The 20211-nt window shown below is 27.9% G+C and overlaps 5 protein-coding genes across 9 annotated transcripts in view; 2 read left to right on the top strand and 3 right to left on the bottom strand.

Annotated features, from left to right (window-relative positions):
• Positions 1-2289, bottom strand: part of LOC111683959 (putative uncharacterized protein DDB_G0282129) — a 12073-nt gene extending 9784 nt beyond the window's left edge. Inside the window, exons 1-2 of one of the 5 annotated variants that reach the window (XM_046951391.1) lie at positions 2141-2289; positions 718-1479 (exon numbers count right to left, since the gene is read on the bottom strand). In XM_046951391.1, the coding sequence (XP_046807347.1) occupies positions 718-1285 (568 nt within the window). In that variant the 5' untranslated portion in view covers positions 1286-1479; positions 2141-2289. Of the gene's footprint in view, positions 1-717; positions 1499-1769; positions 2017-2050 lie in introns of those variants that run through there. The other 4 variants (XM_046951390.1, XM_023446074.2, XM_046951393.1 and 1 more) reach the window with 4 other exon arrangements.
• A 1246-nt stretch (positions 2290-3535) lies between these two features.
• On the top strand, positions 3536-3831 carry LOC111683947 (cytochrome c oxidase assembly factor 3, mitochondrial). Its single transcript, XM_023446055.2, has one exon. It carries the CDS (start codon positions 3536-3538, stop codon positions 3797-3799), a length of 264 nt encoding a protein of 87 aa, XP_023301823.2. The 3' UTR covers positions 3800-3831.
• Positions 3832-4006: 175 nt separating this feature from the next.
• LOC111683944 (dimethyladenosine transferase 1, mitochondrial) lies at positions 4007-5074 on the top strand. Its single transcript, XM_023446053.2, has one exon. The coding sequence runs from the start codon at positions 4007-4009 to the stop codon at positions 5006-5008; it is 1002 nt and encodes a 333-aa protein (XP_023301821.2). The 3' UTR covers positions 5009-5074.
• A 246-nt stretch (positions 5075-5320) lies between these two features.
• Positions 5321-6694, bottom strand: LOC111683945. The gene is made up of 3 exons (XM_023446054.2): positions 6520-6694; positions 6288-6428; positions 5321-5984 (listed from the first exon to the last, which is right to left on the bottom strand). Exons 1-3 carry the CDS (start codon positions 6572-6574, stop codon positions 5683-5685), a joined length of 498 nt encoding a protein of 165 aa, XP_023301822.2. The 5' UTR covers positions 6575-6694; the 3' UTR covers positions 5321-5682.
• A 1348-nt stretch (positions 6695-8042) lies between these two features.
• On the bottom strand, positions 8043-15014 carry LOC111688711. The gene is made up of 2 exons (XM_023451213.2): positions 14773-15014; positions 8043-8657 (listed from the first exon to the last, which is right to left on the bottom strand). Exons 1-2 carry the CDS (start codon positions 14894-14896, stop codon positions 8401-8403), a joined length of 381 nt encoding a protein of 126 aa, XP_023306981.1. The 5' UTR covers positions 14897-15014; the 3' UTR covers positions 8043-8400.
• Positions 15015-20211: the final 5197 nt, after the last annotated feature.

Genomic DNA, 20211 nt, shown 5'->3' with positions numbered 1-20211 from the left:
AGTCTATAGTCTAGTCTATAGTCTAGTCTATAGTCTAGACTATAGTCTAGTCTATAGTCTAGTCTATAGCCTAGTCTATAGTCTAGTCTATAGTCTAGTCTATAGTCTTGTCTAAAGTCTAGTCTATAGTCTTGTCTATATCCGAGTCATATTCTAGTCATAGTCTGATCATAGTCTAACCATAGTCTAACCATTGTCTAATCATAGTCTAACCATAGTCTAGTCATCGTTTATACAAAGTCTAATTTTAGGCTAGTCATAGTCTAGTCATATACTAGACTATGGCTAGTCTATACTATAGTATACAGTTTAAGTAATAGTTAGGACTATATCCAAGTTGATAGTAAATTCTATAGCCTAGCCGGTAGTCTAATCTAAATATCCTAATATATATTTAAGTCTATTACATATCTATAATATAGTCTAGTCTGTAGTCACAAACATCAGCTTAAACGCATTGTGCACATTAAAAAGTGTTGAAGCATATTCTCTACAGCAACATATATCTTAGGTCTACCTGTACCTAAGTTTGTACAGTACAGGTTTTTTCCTATTGGCTTATTTTCTTCATTTAGAAAGGGAAACCTAAGTGTAGTAACAAGAGCAGAAACAAACATACAGACAAAAACGGTGGTTTATCTATTTGCTTTTGTTTTAGTTTTTTTTAACATTATACCTAGATAACTATTTACATTACTTTACTCTGGCATTACTTACCATTACAATATTGAGCTGAAAAATCATCATCGAAACGGCAACGTTTGGCAGAAACCTCATAGTTGTGGTAGTTTTTGTTAGTGGCTGTACAATTGTTAGCAGCAACAGCAGCAGTCGCATCATCATCATTCATAACGAAGAAACGTTTTTTACAACGTGCTACTGGGACAGCATTACCGGCTGCGTAAGCAGAGCTGCCAAAGTTAACTGACGAAACATGTGTTTGTTGTAGTTGTTGTGTATTATTCATGCCATTGACATCATTTGCCATAAAATTATATGTTGTACTATTGTTATTATTATTATTGTTGTGGTTAATGTTGCTAGTATTGTTATTATTGTTGTTGTTGTTATTATTATCATGTACTGAATTTATATAGGAGAATCCATAATAACCATTTGAGGATAAATGATTTGAATTCGAGTTTAATTGTGTTACAGCACGTGGATCAAAAGGATTCACATGACGATTATGATGAAGTTGATTGGATTCAACAAAATCCAAAGGCAAGTTTGAGCCATTGGTAACGCCATCAGCAGCCCATAATTCAAAATTTGTTAAAACCATATTGTAATTTGTTAATAGATTTTATAATTTATTTGTAGATTGTTGTTTTTTGTTTTTTATTGGTAAATAGGTAGTTTTGGTTGTTGCTTAACTTTAAGTTGTTATTGCTTATTGTTGCCGCAATGAAGTAGTTGTTTTAGACTGTACTTGTTTATTGTTCTTTTGTTAAGTTTATTTTGTTTATTACAAAATTTCTGCCAAATAAATATGGAATTTTTTTTAATAAGTTGAATACACTTTAAAATTTTAAACGAAAAATTTAAACGTGTATAATTTTTATTTCTTTGTTCTATTGCTTTAATTTTTTTTGCTAACACCCCCTCTTGTTATTCCTTTCACCTACAAAACAACAACAAATTAAACAGAAAACTTTTTGCACAAACCGTAACACATACACACATCAAGCATTTACACTTAATCCTCTCTACACTCTTACAACTTCCCTCTCATTCAGAAAGCACTAAAATATACAAAAAAAATTTACCGTTTTTATGTTTATTACAATTATTGCTTTTTTCTTTTTTTTGTTCTGTCGTTATTGTTGTTGCTAATTAAGAAACAAAATATCAATTGGGATTTCTCTGGTATGAAGCACCTTAATTAATTTCTGTTTCTTTTTAAACACACAGAAAAAAACACGCTTTATTTTTTCGTTTAAAATTAAAGTGACGTTAGCTTTTAAAAATAAATGGTTTCGTATTTTCTTAAATTTTGTCGCGGTCACCGCAGTCTCTGTTTCTTTTAGAAAAAATCGAATTTATTTACTTTTTTATCTCCCTTTTTATGTGTATTATAAACGTTGCTCTGTAAAAACCGCGTTCCTGTTTCGTTATTGGTTTTTGTTTTGCTTCTTACTTCGTCTCTTGTTGTTTATATGTTTCACTGTTACTATTTTTCTCACTTATTGTTCTGTTTTTTTTTTCTATTTTATTCCAATTTGCACAACCAAACGCGTTCACGTTCGTCAAACAACTGATTGAAAACGTTGGCAGGAGAACACGCGAAAGTGACATCTAACGCCGGTAATGGAAAATTATGATAAATCGTCAAATCTGGCAACATTGTGTACGAGTTTTTCTCTGGTAGCACTTCAAACAAAAAAGTGTTTGTAACAAACACGAGATACGGAAAAAAAAATAAATTTTTGTTTGACAACCAAAATTTCCTAAGACCTGGTTCACACTTGGAAACTTTTTTTGGGAAACTTTTGAATTTTGTGTGAGAGAAAGAGAAAGAAATTTCTGATGAGAGCAAGACGAAAAATCTCCTCAAAATTAGCAAATCTTAAGTTAGTATGATACGTTCGTATTCTGAGTGGACAGACAGGATTACGAACACATCTATCCGAAATTGGACGTGCGGATTCAGACGTACATATGTAGAGCATGTGGAGGGGACAGTTAAACTCTGGAGCACTTTCTATGCCACTGCCAGGCAATCGTCGAAGTTAGGTCCAAATATCTTGGAAGTGATATTATTCCGGAAATAACATTCCTGACTAACTCTGATTGAAAGATTCTTAGGAATTACGTTTAGGAAACTGAGTTTTTGAACATTAAAAAATAATTCATTCAGTTCCCTTTTTTCATGATAAGTAGCGCACAACAGGTACGATTGTGGTCCAGGTGTATTTCTGGTTTTGATGTAATATACATCCTTCTATCAACCAAACCTAACTTTGAATTTTTTCCATCCCTGCATAATTTCATACATATCTTTTGTGCTTTGCATTCAAAATCAAACTTTTTATCTCTAGGATTCCTATTTTATTGAAAACCTTTGAAAATTAAATATATTTGAGAACATAGCCGGCTTAGACCATGATTCCATGAACAGTTGAATTACTTAATTCCGCCTCTGAATGACGATAACCAATTTAACCATTTCTACGACACATTCGTAATCCGCCATCAACTCCATGTTGTTCTTTCATTCATTTTTTTGTAATTTTTTGAAATACTAGAATTATTTTAACAAATTTCAAACAGCTGATTTTGATAAAAACTCGATAAAAATTAGAGATGACAGTCATTCGTTCGTAATTGTGATTTACGAATAATTGCATCATGTGAACAGGTTATTGAGTCGATTTTATGCCGCCGCCGATCTTTTAAGTGTCAGCAGCCGCCGTTCTTAATATTTGTCGTCGCTGGGATCTGGTGTTAGTAGTTACTCGTTAATGTGGTGTTAAAAATTTTGTGCAAATTTTCTATTAAAAACCTAAAGGAATTTCCATTAAAATCCATTAGCATGTCTGCTGACAAAGAATTACCAAAAATTAAATACGCCGAAAAAGCACCAAAACTAGATAAAGCCCAGCTGGAATTTATGAAATTGATTGAGCAACAAAACTTGGAAAGAGTTACAAAACTACAACGCGTTAAACGTAATAATCTAATAACGGCCGGTGTTTTGGTTAGCTCGGTGTTGGGCATATACGCCTATTCCATATTGTCTGTGAAACAAGAGAAATTCTTGGATGACTTTGATGAGCCCGCAAAAGTCAATAATTAAAAGAGAAATAATTCTATTTTCATACTATATATTTAAGATTTGTTAAGATTAAAAACGAACAAAATTGTTGTATAATACGTTATAGATAAAGAAACCCCAAAGGATTTTCGAGGATTAATTTAGATTGCAAATAACAAAAATTAAGGTTAGTTTTAATAAAATTCCCCAAAAATTTGCTTATGATAACTTTTCTATAATTTTAGCAAAATGTCTGAAGCAGCTGTACGTGTTCTAAAGTCTGGCATGCGTTTGCCCCCTTTACCTACTTTAAGAGATCTGGTGAAATTATATAAATTGCAGGCCTTAAAACAATTATCACAAAATTTCTTAATGGATGAGCGTATAACAGATAAAATTGTTAAAAGTGCCGGCCGCATAGATCCCCGTGATACAGTTTTAGAAGTCGGCCCCGGTCCCGGCGGCATAACACGTTCTATATTAAGAAGACAACCACAACGTTTAGTGCTTGTGGAGAAAGATGCTAGATTTTTGCCCACTTTAGAACTTTTACGTGATTGTGCTAAACCTTTAAATTTACAAGTTGATATATTTGTTGATGATATTTTACGTTTTGATATTGAACAGCATGTGCCCGATACATCGCATCGTTTACATTTGATAGGTAATTTACCATTTGCCATCTCCACTAGATTACTCATCAATTGGTTTGAGGATTTGTCGTTAAGGCGCAAAGCTTTTCGTCGCAATGACACCTGCATGACTTTAACATTTCAAAAAGAGGTAGCTGATCGTATATGTGCTCCTTTGGGGCATGAACAAAGATGTCGTCTTTCTATAATGTCACAAATTTGGACACAACCTATACTCAAATTTACCATACCGGGTAAAGCGTTTGTGCCCAAACCAGAAGTCGATGTGGGTGTAGTAAAACTAGTGCCTCTTAAACAGCCAAAAACTGATCTGCCTTTTGCTTTGGTGGAAAAGGTAGTAAGACATATTTTTAATATGCGCCAAAAGTACTGTCGTCGAGGCTATGCTACACTTTTTCCTCCCGAGCAACGTGATGAAATGTGTTTTGAAATGTTTAAACAGGCAGATGTAGAAGATACACTAAGACCTTTCCAACTGTCGGTGGATGAGTGTATACGTTTGGCCACTGTCTATAAGGAATGTATTGATAAAAATCCTCATATAGCTGCTTATGATTTTCGTGCCCCTAAAAATCTTTCCCAAGAAATTAATGTTTAATTACAACAATTTATTCGTTTTGTTTTTTTTTGTTGAATAAAATTTAATCTTTATTTGTATAAAATAGTGTATAAATGTTATAATAATTATAAATGGAATGTTAAAATTACTATTACTAAGTGTTAAAAAGGTGAAAGATGGAAACGAGACAAACATTTAGGGGGTTTTTGCACTTTTCGTTTAAAAAAAATTGATACGAATCGAGCAGCTAAAATATCCCCGGGTAAAAAGAAATCAAAAGAAAAAAATGTTTTGGAATAATAAGTAAAACAATATTTGTAAACTTATAAACTTATTTCCTGAAAGAGATTCAATTATAAAGTTTTTTAGCTTGAATTTTATCTTAATAAAATCCAAATAAATTATTGTGATATGTAGTTGAATTGTATTACTTTCTTTTCTTAATTTTTCTTAAATTATTGGACGGATTTGTTTCGTTATAATGTCTTAAAACTAAAATTTGTAGATTTTGTAAATATTTGATACAAAACGTGTGCTTGTGGTCAAAAAGGCACTAGAATCATTAAAATTGTTATTGCGAACTATATAATTAATAATGTTTGAATGAATAGCTCTTTTTTAATTTTGTGAACATAATGACCATTTTTTTCCAATTCCGGAAACAATTACTCACTCAAACAAAATTTTTTCTTCTCTGGGCTTTTCATTTAACACTAAAATCTAAATAAAATCTTATTTAGAACTAACAATAATATACTTATCACGCCGAAGCCTAAAATAGCTTGGGCTTTCAACAATGATTCGGCTCCATTGCAACGATGATCCAAGAAACAAAAACAAAACTCAACATCATTGAAATAATCGCGTTTAACGTCATGTTCCTTAATGGTATGATTAACATAATTGGCCAAGTGAACATCTTTGGCAGCGGGACGACAACCTTCGTATTTATCCGCCGGAATATCAGTTCTAAAACTAAGTGAACTTAAGCAATCACGAATAATTGTTCTTTGAGCTGTAAAGTTAAAGAAACAGATATTTTTATAATTAAAAACTAATGCTATGTATACACGGTTATTAGATCTTACAACGTTGGCAGTAAAATGTTCATAAAATGTCTAATATTGCTGTCCTGACAAAATATGGAAGATTTTGTCTTACAATATTTTATGTACTGCTTTTTCTGACAACGTTGCAAAAGAAAATTTGTAAGTTCAAACGATTATTAGACATTTTCTAAACATTTTACTGACAACGTTGTAAGATCTGACAAACGTGTATCACAGCATTTAGATTATCTTCTTAAAAGTCTACATACAGCCTCTTTTTTCCGTCACTTTAACACAAATATCTTCACTTTCTGGACATTTTTCACCCAAAAATCCTATACCGCGCCAATTAAAATCTTCCGTACAGCCAGGAGTAGCCGATGTACAGCGATAACACCATATAGCTAATCCTATGATTAATAAAGAACAAGAATTTTAATTATCATTAACAATTGTTTTGTAAACATTTTCCTGTTTAAGTTTCACAGAACTTTGATTTACCTTCTTTTATAGTTAAAGCTAAAAATATTAGCACAATATACACGAATTTCATCATTATGATTAATTAAAAAAATGTCTTTTATTTAATTTATAAAAATTATTGAAAATATTTAAAATTTTCTTAAAAAATTAAAACAATAATAAAACACACTGCACAAACATCTACGCCCTAAAAACAGAGCCCTGCGTCGATAAATATTAACGCCGGTAGTTAATGACACTAAAAACGTCGGCGGTGACATAAAATCGATTGTATGCCAGCTAAGTATCAAATAACCTTAATATACAATTTTTTTTAAAGATTTTCTAACGGAATCCGAAATATAAAAAAGTGGTATTTTGTATATAATTTATAACAATAAAATATAACTCTATAAAAGGTACAAAAACAGTTTAAATCTTATTGTGATTTAAAAAAATAGCGAACACCTGTCTGGTACTTTTTTCAAATTCGGCCCCTTTAGGGAATAAACGGGTAAAACAATTTTATTTGGTACTTTTTTCACCCCATTAACATATCTTTAAATCCAAGGAACATTCAAAAATATTTGTGACTCCCTTATAACCTTCCTCCCTCCTTTATAAAATTTTAAAAATGATGGATAGGACGAAATAACCAAAAAGTATCAGACATTTGTCCGCTTACTTTTTAAACGATCGACGATTAAACTGTTTTTGTATTTTTTCTAGTTTAGGAGTTATGATGTTACCGAATTTACCCTTTTTAGCCTTTTTATATTCCAATTTTCTTAGTGCATCTATATGACTATATATTCTATCTATCTATCTATTTATCTATCTATCTATCTATCTATCTATCTATCTATCTATCTATCTATCTATCTATCTATCTATCTATCTATCTATCTATCTATCTATCTATCTATCTATCTATCTATCTATCTATCTATCTATCTATCTATCTATCTATCTATCTATCTATCTATCTATCTATCTATCTATCTATCTATCTATCTATCTATCTATCTATCTATCTATCTATCTATCTATCTATCTATCTATCTATGTACGATCAAATGTCAATTAATATTCACATTGTATGTTCCAGCCCTGAGTATAGGGTAGACTTTAAGCCTGTTTTGTATTTAAACAACTATAACTGATCTGATAGTTATCAATTTGTTTAGAAAAATAAAAAAAAACAAAAAATTGTTGATATTTTTTTAAAAATTTTCTTATTTTTTTTAGTTTATTAATTATTATGTTTTCTTAAAGCAAAATAAAAACTTAAAAACTAAATAGAATATATTTTACAAAAATTAATAATGTATGCTAAAAACGCACACAATCAGATCATCAATTCAGGTTTTTTGTTTATTTTGTTAAATAAATTAAAATTTAATACAATTTTCTTTTAATTATAAAAATAAATTTTAGTTTAAAAAGAATTAACAAACATACAATTTAAACACAGGCACTCATGAGAAAAATAATAAAAAAATGAGATAATTAAAAAATAAAAAAGAAATATATACAATTTTTATAAAAAAATGAAAAATGTTAAAAATAAAAAAAATTAAATGTTATGAGATAGAAATATATAAAATATAATAAATAATTAAAAAGTAAAGTTAACGAGAAGATGTAATGATTTTAACAAACAAACCTAAGGAAGCAAACAAACAAATTTATATTTAAGTAAGGGACAAGGGGGTGGTAAGGGGCGTGGTAGGGTCACATATATACAAACTTATAGTAACTTTTGAGGTTAACAGTACTATAGCGAGATATTAATATAATATTTTTGTTATTTTAAATAAAAAATCACGTAGTTTTTGTTTTTTTTTATGATGTTGTTGATGAGAAGACATATTAATGCCGTTATGTTTAATGATGTGCGGTGGTGTTGGTAGGTTAGGTTTACACAGAGACCACAAATTCCTTGCCAGTTTTAAAATCTGTACACTTAAATTGTGGACAACACTTGGGAAAAGTCCAGGCGGGATTGGCGGGTAATTCTTCACAGCCGGGCATTTCAATGGTGGGACATGTTTCCACATTGATAATTTGTTGTTCCATATCACAAGTTAAGGCAGCACAAATGCCTTTGGGTCTGTATTCCTTATTCGGCAACATGGCACGTTTGGTAAATTTATCAAAACATTTACCAGGATGTGCTAAAATGAGAAAAGAAACGAAAAAAGTAGAAGGTTAGTTAAGAAGGAAGTAATAAACAGCTATAAGTTAATATTACAAAGTTGTGGTTGTTGTAGTTGTTGTAATTATTGTTGTTTTTGTTTGTAAACATTATAAGGAAGTAATATTCTCTTTGATTGTAATAAATTATGTTTATTTTTATTCCAAAAAACAATTACTAAAAGTTTCCCACAGTTTATAAAAAAGTAAGTTTTTTCTTGCTTTAAAACAAGTTTATTTTAAAATTTTATATTAGATTTTATGAAAATGTATCCATTTTTTATTTAAAATATAAGTTTTTTCTATTAAAATTCAAATTTTCTTTAAAAAATTTCGTTTTTGATTAAGAAAATCCAAAAAATCCAAAAACCACATGTTTTCTGTGAGAGAGAGAGAGTGAGTGAGTATTTAGCTTATTGTTAGTGTTGGTAACGGTGTTTTTGTTTACATTTTAACTAAAAGACTTAAGACAAATACCTTCAAGGCGAAAATTGAGATTTGTGTGTAAAAGAGCAAAAGAACAAGAACAGTTTGTAATGTTGTATTTGGTTTGTTTACGTTTTTGATACAAAAGACTTAAGAAACAAACTTTTAAGGGCAATAAGGAAAAGAATTGTTAACAAAAGACTTAAGACATAAACTTTTTAGGAAAATAGACAAGAGTAAAGTAAACAAAGGGCGGCATTACGAGAGAAGTAAACAAAAGACTTAAGGAACAAACTTTTAAAGGAAATTTATAACAAATCATAAACAAAAGACTTAAGATACAAACTTTTGTAGAAAATAGAAACTTTTAAAGGAAATTGAAAAAGAGAAAAGTAAACAAAAGACTTAAGACCCAAACTTTGATTTATAACAATATGGAGGCAAGCAAAAACTAAAGACTTAAGATGCAAACTTTTAAATAACAAAAATTTGCAAACAAAATATTTAAGAAAAAAATTTTATAAAAAAATTGTTTATTTTAATAAAAAAATTTTTGTTTTTAACAAAAATTGTTAATTTTAAAGAAAAATTTAAAAAAGATAAGAGAAAAAAGAAGAACCTAAACAAAAGAAATTAATTTTAAAAATCAAAATTATTTATTTAAAACGTAAAAAAGCAAAACATTTAAATGTTTATATAAAATTTCAAAAAACAAAATTAATTATAAATATTAAACAAAAAAATTAAAAATTTAAAACAGAGCATAAAATTAACTGCTAAACAACAACAATTAGCTAAAAACTAAATAAACAAAAAAAAACAAAAAAAAAAAAAATAAATAGAAACAAAAAATTAACAAAATTTTTGCATTAATTAACATAAAATAAAACAAAACAAATTAAAAGTTAAAAAAAGAAAAAAACAATAAAAGAAAATATATAAAAATTAAAAATTTAAAAAAAAAACTATACAAACGACCTTCCCAAAAATCTGTTTTAAACAGATAAATTAGTTTGTTTTTTTTTAAATTTCTTTTTTTTTTGTAAAATTTTAACTGCTTTTTAGTTCATTAAACTAAATTTTAACAGAAATGTTTATTTTTCTGAAAAACATTCTTTTAACTTGTTTAACTAGTTTTTAGCTTAGTTGACGTCAATAATAATTTTTTTTTCAGCAATTTATTTTATACTTGTAGTTATTTAAGAGAAAACAAGATTCTTTGAGTTTGTTCTTGTTTTTTTTTATATAAAAGTAATAAATTTCATTAAGATTGATTTAAAAGTTTAACATTGACGTCAAAAGTGTGATGTTTAAATTGGGTTTTAGATTTGCAACAAAACAATGTTTTTTTTAAATTTTAGACAAAATAGTTAAAAAAATTAAATATTTTTTTGTTATTTTTTTTTTAATTTTTTTTTAAATTACTTTCTGCTTTACAAATCCTGTTTGTTTAGACAATTGCTACTTTTAACAAACAATCAATAATTTTGTTTTGTATTTCAATTAAATTTTCTTGTTATTACTTTTGTTTGCCCATTAATATTATTAATTATTAATAAAACCAAAATTAATTAGCTTTTTGTAATTTTATAAATTATATACATTTTTTTTTGTATTTTCTTGCCTTTTGAATAATGACAATGTTGTCTGTTAATACTTTTGTTTTTTAAGGTTTTTTTTCTACAATAATTTGATTTGAAATCATTTGACAATGAGAGGTCAAATGGGACACGTTTATGGCTTTAATTTTTTATTTATTAATAATAAACAAATTTTAATGGAAAAATAAATTATTGTATTTTTTTTTGCGCCGAAACAATGACAATGAAATTTAAATTGATTTATTTAATAAAATAAAGTCATGAAAAAGTAATAAAAACAAACAAAATTTAGTATAAAATTAAAGCTTTATTTGAATACTAAAGCTTTAAAGCTGTAAACAAAAAAACTATAAACTTTTAAAGTAGTGTTATTAATAAGACTATAAAAAATTTCTAAAAATTATAAAATTAAAGCTTTTTTTGAATACTAAAGCTTTAGAGCTTTTTATAGCAGTAAACAAAAAACCATAAACTTTTAAGGTAGAGTTTGCTAAAAATGTTCAAATTACTGCTGCCATAGCTTTTTTAAATTCCTAAACATTGAAGTGTTCTTTAAGACAAAAAAAACTTTAAAAAAGCTTTAGAATCGCCAAAAAGTCACATTCCAAAACATGTTTAGTAAGTGTTGAAGCCAAAGTGCTTAATGTAATGTAAAAGATTCAAATTAGTACTTTCATAAAGCTTTGAAAAGTTGTTTACAAAACTTTAAAATAACTTTAATGAAATGTTCTTTGAGAAAAACATCTTAAAAAGCTTGAGATTAAGCTAAAACTTTAACAAAAAGTTGCTTTAGTGAATACTAAAGAAAACTTGATTAAAAGCTTAAATAAAGCTCTCTTAAATTGTAAACAAACAACAACAAACTCTTAACTAAAGTTTTTGAAAAGACAAGTAGGAGGAAAAACATGTTCTAATTAATACTAAAGCAAAAAAGCTTTTACTAGCTATAAATACAAGTCTAAGCTCTGTTTACTTAATAAAAATTTCTTAAAAAGCTTTACAATATGCAATCACTTGCTCTAGAAGCTTTTTTACTAAATATTGCCATTAAAAAGCTTTAAAAGTTACAAATAAATAATCTGCATATTATACAAAAGTTTTTCATATAAAACAACTTATTTAGAAAGCTTTTGAGGTAACAAAAGCTTACTTTAAAGTTGCTGTAAAAAATCGAAAGAAAAAAGCCTTTAACTGTTATAAACAGAAAGCTGTGAAATCTTTTAAAAATCAATTACTTTGTTACTTCTTGGATTTCATTAAAAGTTGTTGTAGGGAATACTAAAAGAAAAAAGCTTTTAGCTGTAAAGCTTTTAAAGCTTTTAATGTAGCTATGTATTAGTAATTTGTTAATTTTGTTTAATTTTTTAAATAAAGTTTGTCGTATTAAACTTTAAAACATAAAAGCTTTTACCACAAAGCTTCCTTAACTCTTAGAAAACATTTGTTTATATTAAGCTTTCCTTTAAGTTAAATAAAAATCTTTTCTTTTAGAAGTTTGTACAAAATTTGTGTTTCTCCGTTGTGTCTTACGTGTTAAGCAATCTTTCAAATGTTTACAACAAAATGTTGTCAGGCACGACATAGAGTTCATGAATTTTTCATACTTGTTATTGATTGTATAAAAAAATAAAAATTGCCAACACTCCTACAACACTCCTCAAGTCACGTAGGTTTTTGTTTTGAAAAAAATAAAATTGCTCTAAAAATAAAACGTGATTAAATGCAATAAAGTATAAACAAGTCAAAGAATTGAAAGATTATAACAGAAAAAAGTGAACAATTTAAACAAAATAAGAATTAAAAGCTTTTAAAAAGCTTTAAGTACCTAATCAAGAAGCTTCGAATCTCTTTAATTGTTTATAATGTAAGTAAACTTAACCAAGTAACAGTTGTTTGAAAAGCAAGTTTGTTTAATAGAAAAGTTTGTTTAAAGCTTTAAGCTTTCGAACTAAATATATTACTCTCTCCCCCTAGCCCTAGTATTGTTTATCAAATGTATGCCAAGAAAGTTTGTTGAACAGGAAATATGTTTTATTAAAAGCTAAACTCAAATAAAATCACACCACGAAAGCCCTTAAGCTTTAAATAACTTAAAACAAAGACTGTCACTTGAATGAAAACCTTTCCTGTTAATCAAAAAACTATTTTTGGATTTTATTACTTACAACTATAAATAACTTCGCCTTAAATTGCAATACAAAAAAAATCCATAAAAAGGCATGCAAATCATGTTTAACAACTGCAAAAAAAGCTTAAATACATATTGTGCGTCATTTAAAGAAAACGCACACACACTTGAAACAAAGTACAAAACCGGTAAATGTTATACAAACCCCTGTAAAGTGTAAGTCAAGTGTAAAATATATAGAGAACAAAGTTTTTTTTTAAGTAAAGACTAAGCTGAGCTTTGTTTATCTTTAATTAAAAGGAATTTTTTCACTACAATAACAACAGCAAAAAACCGGTCCTTGTTATTAACTTTAAACAAGCTTAAAAGCTAATTGATAGTTTGCCAATAATTACAACAAAAAAAACTTTTGTAAATAACATTTTTAAAAAGTCAATGACTTTGAGGAACATAGTTCAAACAATTAAATTTTTACTAAAATTTTTTCAAAAAGCTCTCAACTTTTACTGTACTTTAAACTTAAGCAAAAGAGCTTTTTAAAGTTTTAAACAAAAGACTTTTCTTAATGACATCATTGCAAAGCTTTTTTAGTAACAAAAAATCTATTTTTAAAAAGCTTTTGTAATAGTTTTTACCTAATACAAAAGCTAAAAAGCTTTTTAAAAGTTGTAAAACGAAATATTTACTATTTTACTAAAGCATTAACAGCTTCATAAAACAGTTGTCAAAAATTTAGAATGGTTAGACCTTTACTAAATACTTAAGCAAAATATCTTTTTAAAATTTCCAAACACTAAGCTGCTTGAGTGTAATAGCTTAAAAAGCTTTTGAATTGTTAAAGGAAACATTCTTTAGAAAGTGCCCTACTAAATGCTTAAGCAAAAGAGCTTTTTAGAAGTTGTAAGCAAAGCAGCTAATGTGTTTTAGTTAGTACTAAGCAATAGGAGCTTTTAAAAGTTTTAAATAAAAGTCTAAGCTTTTTGTTATAAAAATCTTTTAAAAAGCTTTTGAATTAATAAAAATTGAACGTTAAAGTGTTCTACCAAAGTAGAGCTTTTAAAGCTTTATAGTTAAAAGCTTTTTGAACAAGAGCTTTTAGAAGTAACAGCTTTTTAAACAAGAACTTTTTGAGCAAGAGCTTTTTTAAACAAGAGCTTTTTTAAGCAAGAGTATATTTAAGCAAAAGCTTTATAAGCAACAGCTTTTAAAGCAAGAGCTCTAAAGTTTGGTTAAAAGCTTTTTCAGCAAGACCTTTTTAAGTAAGAGCTTTTAAACCAGAGCCTTTTAAGCAAGAGCTTTTTAAACAAGAGTTTTTTTAAGCAAGAGCTTTTTAAACATTAACTTTTAAACAAGAACTTTTCAAGCAAGAGTTTTTTAAGTAAGAGCTTTTTAAGTAAGAGTTTTTTAAGCAAGAGCTTTTAAAGTAAATGCTTTTTAAGAAAAATATTTTAAAGCAAGAGCTTTTTTAGACTAGTAAACACCTCAGCTAAAGTTTATTAAACTCAACTTTTACTTCCTTTTTTCAAGAAGATAGAGGTAGTTGAAAAAGCTTTTAACAATGCCAGTGAGCTTAAGCTTTTTAAGGATTGTAAAGCTGAATGCTAGTGTAAATCTTGCAACATTTGGTTATATGTTAAAAGTAAACAAAACTCTCTTTAGAGTTAAAAGCTTAATTCCACTTAGCAAGGTTCGTATTGGGAACTTTCCTACAAAAATGACCAAAATTAAACAAAAGCTTTATAGTTGAAAACTATTAAAACTAAATTATTGAATTTTAATAATTTTTAATAAAATTCTAAAAAATGTGTTTGTTTAACAACTAATTATGCATAATTTAAAATGCATTAATTATAAAAACAAACAAAGACAACAGCAACAAAAACAACAACACTTGCAATGTATATTAAATAAATATTAAATAATAAACAAAACAATACTAACCAGGATGGAAAATGGCACGCTGGGAATAGACAGCAGCTTCCGTAGTTGAAACATTTAAAAATGACAATAAAACAATTAAAGCCAAAGAGGCCAAAGATAAACAACATACTTTTGTAGAAGCCATTTTTTATATAATTTCTTTTTTATAAATTTGTTGTGTTTTATTTAAAAATTTTTTAAATTTTTAAGGTTTTTTTAATAACCGTTATTAAAGCACTTTATTTCAAATTTTTTTTTCTCTGTTAAGCTTAAAGCCAAAATAGTTTTTCTTTCTTTGTATTCACTAAATATTATAAAATTTTTCTTTTATAATAATTTTTCTTTAAATTTTTTATTTAGTTTTGTTTAATATTTTTTTGAAAAAAAAATTTCTTTAATTTCTTTTCTTTTTGTTTAAATTTTGCTTGATGTTAACACTTTGAATTTGTAGTAACAACTGATTTAAACACTATTTTAGCACTCTTATTTAAACAACTTGCTAAAATAGCTGCTAGGCCATTTGTGTTCCCTCTAACTCTCTCGCAATAAATTCTCTGTGTTTTTGCAAACAAAAAAAAGTTTTGTTTTTTATTTTATTTTGTTGAAAAAAAATGAAAAAAAAACAAAGACCGGTTAAAATGTTTGTTTTTGTTTTGTTAAAATAATTTATTTGTCTTATAAATATCTTTAAAATACTTTGTATGGCATTTTCTTAAGCTTGGCTTGTGCTTGTCCTATAAATCTTAAATAGTTTTGTTAATTGTTATTATTTTTCTCAAGACCAAAGTGCTTTTACATACTTTTGGCTTCTAAAATGGCAATTTATGGGATTTTTATTGAAAACTTTATAAAAAGCTTTGAAATGTGTCCAAAAGTTACTCCTAAAGTTGCTTTAATTAACACTTTAGCAATAGAAAGCCCTTTAAAGCTTTTAATAGCTTTCTAGTATACCTAAACTTACTCTAAAAGTTTCTTTAATAAACATTGCACCCAAAAAGCTTTTAACTGCTAGAATTCTAAAGCGAATTAATCTTTAATAGAAAGCTCTCGGGAAGTTCATAACATTCTCTTAAAGTTTCCTAAAAAAGACACAACACTAATAAAGCTCTTTGCTACTAGAACACAAGAGCAAAAGAGTCTATAAAGTATTTTGTAAAATAATAATTTAAAAAGCTTTTGAGTTGCCGGAAACTTACTTAACAAGCTCCTCTATTAGACACTTAAGCCTAATAGCTTTCTAGTAGAACTAAAATTACTCTAATAGTTTCTTTAATAAACATTACACCCAAAAAGTTTTTAACTACTACAACACTAGAGCAAAATTAATCTTCAACAGAAAGCTCTTCTGTAGTTCGAAACTTTTTCTTGAAGTTTCCTAAAAAAGACACTACACTAATAAAGCTTTTTGCTACTAGAACACAAGAGCAAAAGAGTCTTTAAAGTATTTTGCAAAGCAGTAATAAAAAAGGCGTTTGAGTTACCGAAAATTTACTTTAAAAGTTGTTCTATTAAACACTTAAGCCAAAGAGCTTTTAATAGTTTTCTAGTAGACCTAAACCTAAAAAGTTTCCTTAATAAACATTGCACAGAAAATGTTTTTATGTACTAGAACACTAGAGCGAATTAACCTTTAACAGTTGTTTGCAGAAAGCTCTTCGGTAGTTTGAAACTTTCTCTTAAAGTTTCCTTAAAAAGGCACTAAACTTATCTTAAATACTAGAGTAAATATCTTTAAATAGAAACCTTTCAAAACTGTAATAGGACAAAAAGCTTAAAATCAGATCAGTCGATTGATCTAAAAGTCAATGACCTTGTCATATCTATCAGACTTTTGATCTTCAATGATCTATGATTAATAAATGTTTTCTTTTTTATGAAATTTTTAGATTTAGCCGTGGATTAATGATCAGATTCAACGAAATAAAAAAGAAAGATTATATTAGAGGATTGACCTAACATTTGTCGGCATAGCATATGTTACAGAAGACTCTTGATCTTACATTCTTCTACCTTTAATGATCTTGTCAATGATTCCTTCGAGCATTTAACGATAACTCGCCTAATCGGTAAGATTTCAGTAGATTATTGATCTTTCATTCTTTGATCTCCGATGATCTTGTCACACATATGATTAGAATTGAGGACTTACATTTAAGGATCATCGATGATGTTGTCATAACTACGGTTATATTAAATTATTGGAAGAGTTGCTTTTAACGTTTTCGGATTATTCAGCGATTATCAACAGATTAGAAACGATCAACGACGATCTTGCTATGTTAATGAGTCCCAGCATTCAATGATAACTGAAGATCTTTCCACATCAATGAAAGGATCCTAATATTTAACGGTCATCAATGATCATCTCATATCTATAGCTATATTCGCCGACATAACATAATCTTTAAGATTTCAGTAGATTCTTGAACTTACATTCTTCGATTTTTGACGATCTTGTCACACATATGATTATAATTGAGTTATTGAAAAGTTTTCATGGTCTAACATTTAACGATCATCGATTATGTTGTCATAACGATCTCGGATTATCTCAACTTAACGATTATGAACAGATTAGAAACGATCAACCACGATCTTGCTATGTTAATGAATCCCAGCATTCAATGATAACTGAAGATCTTTTCACATCAATGAAAGGATCCTAATATTTAACGATCATCAATGATCATCTCATATCTATAGCTGTATTCGCCGACATAACATAATCTTTAAGATTTCAGTAGATTCTTGAATCTACATTCTTCGATCTTCGACAATCTTGTCACACATATGATTACAATTGAGTTATTGAAAAGTTTTCATGGTCTAACATTTAACGATTATAACGATCCCGGATTTTCTCAACTTAACGATTGTGAACAGATTAGAAACAATCAAGCACGATCCGTTATGTAAATGAATTCTCGTAGCATTTGCGACAACAAATGATCTTGTCACATCGATGAAAGGATTCTAATATTTAAGGATCATCAATGATCTTCTTATAACTACACTCGTATTCGCCGACATAGCCTAATTGGTAATGTTGCAGTATATTCTTGATCTTATATTCTTCGTTCACCGACGATCTTGTCATACAATTGATTACAATTGAGGACATAGCGTTATCGACAAGATTTCTTGATCTTACATTTAATGATCATCGGTGATGATGTAGTTATATTGAATTATTAGAAGAGTTGCTTCCAACGATATCGGATAATCTTAACTCAACGATTTTCCAAAGATTTTTGATCTAAAATTTATTGATCTTGTTATATCAATGATTTGATCCAAACTCTTATCGATATTGAAATGAAAGCATAAAGCTGGAGGTCCACACCATCCGTTCTACGCTTTCTCGCATACTATGCGTCTGTCAAAAAAGATGCGTAGTGTTGATCTCCGGCTTAAAATCACTGATGATCTCGTCATAATTATAACTGCATTTGAAACTTGATCTTATATTCAACGATCTTTAATGATCTTATCATATATTTGATATTGATAAGATCAATATAATATATATGAAATTAAAACATAAGATCACCGATGTTTTCTTTATAATTATAAATACATTTGACACTTGATCTAACATTCAACGATCTTATCATATATATTATAAGATTTGACAACTTGAAAATATTTGAAAGTTTGCTTTAGATGGAGAATATTTATAAGGGGTATTTGAATTATCTTTCAACGATCTCTAATGATCTTTCCATATATTGTATTATGTATATACGACAGTTTTCTGCAGAGGCAAGATTTCAGTTTTTTACAACAAAGAGCGTTTTACTTAGTCTATCCTAATCCAAGCCTAACATACTATCTTGTTTGGCATTGTGATAAAATCTTCCATACTTTTGCAATTATTTACTAACAAATGCGTGGGTTATCTTCTTTAAAATAAATTATAGTTGTTTATTAGTTTCTAATACTTTTTTTTGCAATTCTTCTTAACATTTTCATGTTAAACAACAATTTTTTTATCTGATTAAAAACTACGATAAATAGTTAGAGGTGGGTGTGTTATTGACAAGAAGAACCGGCTTACAACAATATATTGGAAATATATTCTAAATGTAAAACTTAGAACTAAACAAGAAGTTATAGTCGGGCGAGGCCTACCATATAATACCATACACCTGTGAAAGAATGGACCGCTTTTCATCATTTTCAATAGGGTTCGTTTCTGGGGCAATAGAATATCATGAACTAAATTTCATTGAATTATCTTCAAAATTGCGACCTGTAGTTTGATTAAAAGGTTCACATGGACGGACAGATAGACAGACGGACGGACATAGCTAAATCGACTCAGAAAATGATTTAAGGTGGGTATAGGACCAATAATATTGTACGTTACAAACATCAGCACAAACCCGCACTAAAGTGGTGTAGGGTATAAAAGCACACCTTTTTCGCTTAATAAATATATAGAAATGTTAAAATTTTCATTAATTTCTGTATATAAATAATGTCAAAATAGAAAAGGACTATTATGGCCCCTGGTATTTCAAAAAAAATCTATTATAATATATTTTCTTTAATAACTCTTTTAATAACAAAAAATCACTTTGACTTTTTAACAAAAAAAATACACTTAATTTGTTTTAATAAGAAAAAAATTATTTTAATTTTTTTTAATAACAGCTGGTATTCAATAACTTTTTCTCTAAATATATATTTAAAAAAGAAGTTGCAAAAGTTCATCAGATTAAAATCATAGTTGAATATATTTATTGACGTCATTACTATTGGAATCTACATACATATATTAAAGTTTTTACTACGTTGTTGTTGTTGCTATTATTGTATTTCAATGTTGTACTTAATGTTGTGAGTACTCTGATGATGTAAATAAATTCTTAAGCTTGTTTATGCTAAACAAGTTTTTAATTTAATTTTTCGTTGTTGTTGTCGTTGTTAGTGTGCTATAGAAGGAATCACAACAGGAAGATATAGAATTTCATTAAAAGGTTCAGAAAACTGCCAGTGGTAGGAAGAGGAAGTTGAAATGATTTAAATTTACATGTTTGCGAAAGAAGGTAAAACATCAAGGAGCACAAATTTGGTTTTATCAGGGAAGTAAACCATGTGGCAGGTGTTATTGTTATGACCATTGATTTGTGTTGGAAGTATTACATCTGTAGCTATCTATCTATCTATCTATCTATCTATCTATCTATCTATCTATCTATCTATCTATCTATCTATCTATCTATCTATCTATCTATCTATCTATCTATCTATCTATCTATCTATCTATCTATCTATCTATTTATCTATTTATCTATCTACCTATCTATCTGCCTTTCTATCTATCTATCTATCTATCTTGTTTTTCTTGACGAAATATTTACATTTTTAATAAAGTTTTTAAGTTATTTAGTTTCTTATCATCTCAATAAAAAATTCACACATATTAATTTATATTGGCGTTATAAAATTAATTCT

The sequence above is a fragment of the Lucilia cuprina genome, chromosome 5 (genome assembly GCF_022045245.1).
Source record: "Lucilia cuprina isolate Lc7/37 chromosome 5, ASM2204524v1, whole genome shotgun sequence".
In the NCBI taxonomy this organism is placed as follows: domain Eukaryota; kingdom Metazoa; phylum Arthropoda; class Insecta; order Diptera; family Calliphoridae; genus Lucilia; species Lucilia cuprina.
The sequence above is the reverse complement of the archived record's forward strand: the minus strand, read 5'-3'. Positions and strand labels throughout refer to the sequence as shown.

Bases quoted from the DNA above. Each gene is read 5' to 3' on its own strand.
- LOC111683947 (XM_023446055.2), top strand. From the start codon at position 3,536: ATGTCTGCTGACAAAGAATTACCAAAAATTAAATACGCCGAAAAAGCA.
- LOC111683944 (XM_023446053.2), top strand. From the start codon at position 4,007: ATGTCTGAAGCAGCTGTACGTGTTCTAAAGTCTGGCATGCGTTTGCCC.
- LOC111683945 (XM_023446054.2), bottom strand. From the start codon at position 6,574: ATGATGAAATTCGTGTATATTGTGCTAATATTTTTAGCTTTAACTATA. The intron at 6,429-6,519 runs GTAAATCAAAGT...TATTAATCATAG, and splicing joins AGCTTTAACTATAAAAGAAG to GATTAGCTATATGGTGTTAT. The intron at 5,985-6,287 runs GTATGTAGACTT...TTAACTTTACAG, and splicing joins AGTGACGGAAAAAAGAGGCT to CTCAAAGAACAATTATTCGT.
- LOC111688711 (XM_023451213.2), bottom strand. From the start codon at position 14,896: ATGGCTTCTACAAAAGTATGTTGTTTATCTTTGGCCTCTTTGGCTTTA. The intron at 8,658-14,772 runs GTTAGTATTGTT...TTCTCATTTTAG, and splicing joins GCGTGCCATTTTCCATCCTG to CACATCCTGGTAAATGTTTT.